Genomic DNA, 6,704 nt, shown 5'->3' with positions numbered 1-6,704 from the left:
GGTAAAAAAAATATAACCTTAAAAATATAAGGCACGCGTATTATCCTTTATCTAATATATAATTGTTCTAATTAGTATTATAAAGATCAACTTGTTAATACACTGATTATTTTATAAACCACTTCTTGAATTAAAAATTTTAGCACGGTTTTTTAAAATCGTATCCCAAACAAATAATAGTGTGGGTTTTTTTATCAAAAATTAGTATTTTTATACTATTATAAAACAAATATTTTAATTTAAAAAAAATGACGGAATTTTATGCTTCCTCGAAATCTGCCATGCCTTATTTTAATTATATTGTAAGTCGCTGTTCAATTTCGCTCTATAATCTATTCATTTTCAAGAGTCCTTGCGCAATAACATCGTTTAATGCGTAATCATAATGTGCTCTTAAATTTCTGCTCTGTGATTGGTCGTTCACAGCGAATCGATTAATTCGACGGCGAACGACCTATCACAGGACAGAAACTTAAGAGCACATGATTACGCGTTAAACGATGTTATTGCGCACTGACTCTTAAAAATAAATAGACTATTTACTAAAATTCTAGGTTTCTTATTTAAAAAAAAAAATTAAGTTGTAATTACATTAACTAATAAAACTTATAGCCTTCATACCCCTCCATATTTTTAATGAATGCTATCTTTAAAATATTGCGAAAAACAGATAAACTTTTTAAAAATCAGAAGGAATTATTTTTACACACATAAATCTTCCTGAATTTGTCCTGTAGGAGTTTTTCAAATTTTAATTATTATTTTGTTTCGCAAGAAATAAAATATGCAAATATTAAATAACGTTCGAGTCTCTTGATGTAAAATAAAAAGATTTGGACAGCTTACATTTTTAGAAAATTTGCTTTTAATAAATCTATTTTTCGTGCCGACTTCAAACCAGAACTAAACCAGAAACCGGAAAGAACGCTATTTTTGTCGAAACGAAAACCAAAGCTGAACTAAAAAAAATATGTTTATCGGTTCGGTACATGTTTAATCACACGTGTTAGTTTATAAAAAAATTAGAGAAGTCAATTTTAATCACAAATGAACAAGCATAAAGTTATAGTGAAACGTCCGATGAAAAGATAAGCGCTTCAAGGGACCTTTTAAAAGGTAAAGAATATATATGTAGAAATACACATATTCCCTATTTCTGCATTGGATACATATTTGAAAACTTTAACAATTAGATAGAAAAAAACATGATTTAAAATTTTATGGGGAAAATAAGAATACATATGTCTCATTTATACAAAATTACTATAGTGGTTTTAGGAGCTCCAGTAACACAAGTTAGTGTTAAAAGTAGTAGTTCTCTGCTGTAAAGTTTATTCTACGACACAATAGAAATATTTTAAATGAAATTACATTGAAAGATTTATTTAATAATTAGAGGTATGTAGTATATATTTTAATTATAAATAAATATACCCAAGAATCTTGTATACTTCAATCTTGTATATGAATTTGTTTCGTTTACATGTGTTTAGTTTAAATATGTTTCATTTAATAAATTATATTATATGTGTACTTCTAGTTCTAATTTATATACCTTTAAATAATTACTAGGTATTAATACATATGTTATATTATTGGATCAATTCATGTAGTATGTTCTAAATTATAGTAAAAGATATATCTTAATACTAATAATAACATTTACAAATTTTAAAATTAATTACTTGTAGCTGAACCGAAAACAGAAAAAAAAAGTAATTTTTTCATCGGAACGAAAGCTGGAACCGAACTGTTATATATTTTTTAATTCAAGCAAAACGAAAACCAAAATAAAAATATAACGGTTAGAAGCTCTGGTTCAAAACACTAAAATATTGTTTCTTATTACCCCAGCGGCATAATAATATGTGATGGTACCAAACCCGACAAGATGCGAGAGACAGCTGATTTAAATAACCGGGGCCCGAAACATTCTTAATAAAACGAATAAATTGCGAAAAATTTATTTAAAATTCGGGCGATCGATCGATATATTTTTAGTTTTTATTCGAATAAAATAAATATTTCTTGAATCTGAGTTTCCGAATAACGTTACTCCACTTATTTGTCAATTAATTTATAAATTTTACAATTCTCTAAGTCATATCTTCAAGGCATAGTGAAAAAAATATTAAATGGTTTTCATCTTCACAAAAAAATTAAAAACGCATAATTGTGCAAACTGAGTCATTAAATATTATATTTTAAATGTCACTTAAGTGTTTGGGGGGAGACATGGAGTACGTAGCAATATATTTTAACTAAGATGACCAGATAAAAATTTTGTCTTCCTGTTATCATTTGACAAATATTCCAAGAAAGCATTTAAAGAAAAATTTTCGAATTGATTTTTCAGCTCTCGCAGCAATAATAATCTTTTAATTTTTAGTGTCCTTTGATATTTTCAAAATCTAGTCACATTATGTTAACATAACGAAATATAAAACTCATTTGAGTTTAATTACATACATGTATTTATCAGTTGCTTCATTGAATACTGAAAAGTAGTATTTCAGTTTGACCGTATATTTTTTGATCTTCACTATTAAGTTCTTATTAGATAAGATTTTTTAAATACAATAACATAATTGTTAAAATTTCGATAATAAATAGCAAATGCCCATTTTTTAACGAATTGCGAAATAAAGCATTTTTTTATGAATATGATAACTACAAAAGTTTCTTCAAATCAGTTTTCCATGTTTAATTCATGGCAGCCAGAGCTGTGGAGTCGGAGTCGGAGTCGGAGTTGGAGTCGTGGAGTCGTGATGTTTTGGCCGGAGTCGGAGTTGGAGTCGGAGTCGTGAAAAATGAGCGACTCCGACCATTTTTTTAAATTATGAAATTTATGAAATTTTAATTGCGTAATAATAAATGTGTATAGTTTATGAATATTAAACGTGTAGAAGAACACTAAAAATACCTGTAAAATTAAACTTTTTTGAGTCGAAGTCGAAGTCGGAGTCGGAGTTGGAGTGGAGTCGTGTTGTTGGTAAATATCAGAATCGGAGTCGGAGTCGGAGTCGTGTTTTTTTTTAACGACTCCACAGCCCTGATGGCAGCAGTGCGTATAAAACCCTATATTAGGTATAAATGAAAAAATCAAGTCTACGCTCATCAAACGTATTGCGGTTTATGTTGAATAATAAATATAGCGATATGATACCTTAATAACATAAACAAATCTTTATTTTATTTTTATGGGGTAATGTAGTGCAGTAGGGCTCATTATTCAATTTAGGCATATTTCGATAAAAATACTATCTTTTAAAAAGGGTTTTGTAATTGTTTCAAAACATCAGTCATATTTTAAACTATTTATAAATAAAAACATTAAAAAAGTGCTTTTAATCACTTCTATTTTTTTTTACTCAACTGACTTTCTCAGTTTTTTCAATTAAATATTTAATGTTCGGTATTACCTAAAAACTTACATATATTAATAAAAATAAATAATATTTTATTGACAATTTTTTAGCACGTTTAATGTATCAATGAAACACTAGCTTAATTCTTATCTAGTAAATCCACACGTGGAATGAGTGGAGATTTTTTTTACACAAAACACCGTTCGGTATTACCCCAGACGCATAATGCCGACAACCAAAGCAATAATGCGCTTCAAAACATCCATCGTACTCGTAAAATATATTTTTTATATAATTATTGTCGAGACGTAAAATCAATCCGATGGTAAATAAATTACATAAGCGCGTAAGCAGCGTATGGCCGTAAAAGGAGGGGTCATGGCCGAGCACGCGTAAAAGCCGGCGGCTTCCCGCGCCCCGCAACATGGCGGAGGCGCCCTATGCCCCTGCGCCCCCGACGAAGTCGGCAAAGGCTTTGATGCACGATTTTCAGACGAACGCGACGCCATATTCAAACGTAACCTCGACGATGAATTCGCGCATGGCTATTTTTATCTCCCAGGCATTCTCTCTGGGGGTCTATATTTATAAAACGAGGAGTCGGAGACCGCGGGGACAAGGGCGGAGCGCCCGATGTCGAGGCGCCGAAGCGGGCGCGTCTCGCGAGATGCGCGCGACGCCCTTTTGTATCGGTCGTTGACCCGTCGATAAGAGGACACTAAAACTGATGAAAATCGAAGGGCGCTTCAAGAATATGGACGGAAACGGTCGTTTTTACGTCGATTTGGTTGTTTTTTGGTAGTTTTCTGTCGAGTTATGAGATGCGAGCGCTAAATGGCCGCGCGTCCGTAATGGCGTCATTGGCGTCCATTACGCGACTTGCGAGACAGCAAATGGCTCCTATCGTTCGGGCAAAGGCGATACGAGGCTTTTGGCATTTAAAAAATCGGGCGAGCGGGTCGCGTTGAGGGCGAAGCGCCCGGCGCGTTCCCCGTACTGCGGCGCCCGGACGGCAGATTCAAATTTGTATGGCCGACCCGCCATTAGGCCCCATACAAACAACGCTACCGTACTAGGCGGACTCTCGGATGAATTTTTTTGATAGGAAGCGTCCCGTTTGGGGCCTTTCGTATGATCGATCTCGACGGAGGGTCTTTCGTGACGCCTCTCGGACGTCGAGATGGGGGCCCTCGGGGCGCTCCGCTGATGGCGGGAAAGGACACATCTCTATAGCGTTTGAAAGTTTCGCAAGGACCGGATCGAGAAGGAAAACAAAGGAAACGACAGTTTAAAAAATATTTATTTATTTATTATAAGAAAATTACTTTGTTGAACATTTAAAAACACTCGACACGAGGAATGCTATTTTCTTCACAAAATAACATATTGTTAAGACAAAATTTAAGACAAACCGATTTAAAAAAAACCTACCTATGCGTTAAGTCTAAAAATAAAATCATGTTAACTATAAAATAACTTCTTAAACTTAACGCAGGTACGCGCGTCGCCAGTGCCTTTAGCACTTTTCTCAGTCAAGACGCCTTATCGATACGCAAGTTTTCTCAACGTTTTGGTTAGACTGACGATTAACATAAATTTTGAAAATTTACATAAAAATTCAGAGGTAGGTTCTTTACCGTACGCGGCGCACATATATATATATATATATATATAATATAAACGACTGTCACTACGCTAGTGCTTAACATACATACATTAAGGGACGGCGTCCGAGCGACCTAGCGCTCGGACGTCGTCCGTACAACATACAAGATAAGTCGGAATCGTTACGCTGAAGAGTGATAGACAGCTAGGGCGAAGGATAACATATTGTACACGACCCTGCCGTAGTTAACTGAATTTGCATACGAGGCCCGACGAATAAGGCCCCTAATAATTAAGACAATAAATAAACGCGTATCGAATTATATAAACTTAAAGAGAGAGTAAGAGCGGAACGTCGAGTGAATCAATCGCTCTCCTCTTCCTCCTCTTCAGACTCCTCGTCGTCGGACTCGTCCTTCTTCTTCTTTGTTTTCGTGACGGGCTTCTTGGGCGCGGCTTTCTTTCCTCGCTTCTGGACCTTCTTGGTCTCTCCGCCTCCTCCGTTCGCGTTGAAGGCTTCCAAATCCTTGGTGTATTGCTCCTTTGCTTTGGCGGCTTTGTCTTCCCACACCTGCGATCGAAGAAAAACATGAATATTAGTATAGTCGAGTATAGAGCGAATGGCGCCAAATAGGAAACTTACGCTCTTGTCCTTCATCGCCCGCCACATCTCGCCGCCCTTCTTGGCGATGTCGGTGACTTTCAATCCGGGGTTTTCGGATTTGATGCTTTCCCTCGCGCTGTTGAGCCACAGCATGTAGGCGGACATCGGGCGTTTCGGCTTTTCGGTCATTTTTGCTAGTTAGTTATCTGCGTGCGCAAAAGAGAGGGAGTTAGCTGGGGCCGTATAGTGCGAGGGACGCGACGCGCAGACGCTTTTGGCGGGAAACCCGAATAGGTGCGAAGAGGGCGGAGCGCCTGGCGAGAATCTGAGGTCGCGGGACCCAAAAGCGTGCGATCCGCGTTCCGCGGAAAAGATGGAGGCGACCGCGCGGCGTAAATTTGCAAACGCGGCGACGCGCGGCGCCGAACGAAAAACGGTCAAAATGGACGAAGTCGGCGCACCGGGTTACGGAGCGGTCGACGCGGCGCTTAGGTTAACCGGCGAATGAACGCGGGGCGACGCCGAAGGGAACGAAGCGGAGAAGAGGAGCGGGAGCGGGAGCGGGGGGTGCGGCGGCCTCACCTGTACGGGAGCGACTGAAGAACGGTCCGATCGCCTCGCTAGCTCTAGCGAACTGGCCGCCGCCGCGGTACGCACGCAGCCGCATTCAAATGCTGCGTCCCCAGGGCTGCCAACCGACGCGACGCGAGCGACACGTGCAGAGGCGCCGCCAAATTCAAACGTCGGCGCGCCGTACTTAGCGTATCGCGCGCTTATCGTAGCGACGTTCGCAACTCGTCGATCGATTGCACGCGTTTAACGCTAATGCGATCGTTGCCATATATATTTTAATTATTATTAACAAATAGGAAGGTTTCAACTTTGAATTCAAATCATATTTTCATATAAATATTATTTCGTAGCCACTCTGATCCGCCATCATCTTTAAAATGGTAGCAATTACAAAAACAAAGTTTTTTTTAATAATTTATTAACTACTGAAAATGACTCAATATGTGTGGAAAAAAACAGTGTTTTATTAGAAAGTTATATTTTTTATGTTTTCCTTTTTTAATTATTTTTATTTAATTTATTTGATTTTTTTCATTATTAACCCGCCGTTGGTC

At 37.4% G+C, this 6,704-nt stretch overlaps 1 protein-coding gene across 2 annotated transcripts; it reads right to left on the bottom strand.

Moving 5' to 3' along the window:
• Positions 1 to 4,655: 4,655 nt before the first annotated feature.
• On the bottom strand, positions 4,656 to 6,303 carry LOC148238031 (high mobility group protein D-like). Of its 2 annotated transcripts, none has more exons than XM_088181187.1 (3): positions 6,160 to 6,303; positions 5,617 to 5,783; positions 4,656 to 5,544 (listed from the first exon to the last, which is right to left on the bottom strand). In XM_088181187.1, the coding sequence occupies exons 2-3, from the start codon at positions 5,764 to 5,766 to the stop codon at positions 5,338 to 5,340; spliced, it is 357 nt and encodes a 118-aa protein (XP_088037313.1). In that variant the 5' UTR covers positions 5,767 to 5,783; positions 6,160 to 6,303; the 3' UTR covers positions 4,656 to 5,337. The 2 variants fall into 2 exon arrangements, with proteins under 2 accessions (XP_088037313.1, XP_088037314.1); XM_088181188.1 differs by lacking the exon at positions 6,160 to 6,303 and adding an exon at positions 6,039 to 6,079.
• Positions 6,304 to 6,704: the final 401 nt, after the last annotated feature.

Source organism: Plectrocnemia conspersa, unplaced genomic scaffold (genome assembly GCF_051122295.1).
Source record: "Plectrocnemia conspersa isolate PC_06_02 unplaced genomic scaffold, ASM5112229v1 ptg000002l, whole genome shotgun sequence".
Taxonomy (NCBI): domain Eukaryota; kingdom Metazoa; phylum Arthropoda; class Insecta; order Trichoptera; family Polycentropodidae; genus Plectrocnemia; species Plectrocnemia conspersa.
Note: the sequence above shows the minus strand (reverse complement) of the source record. Positions and strands in the feature narration are given on the sequence as shown.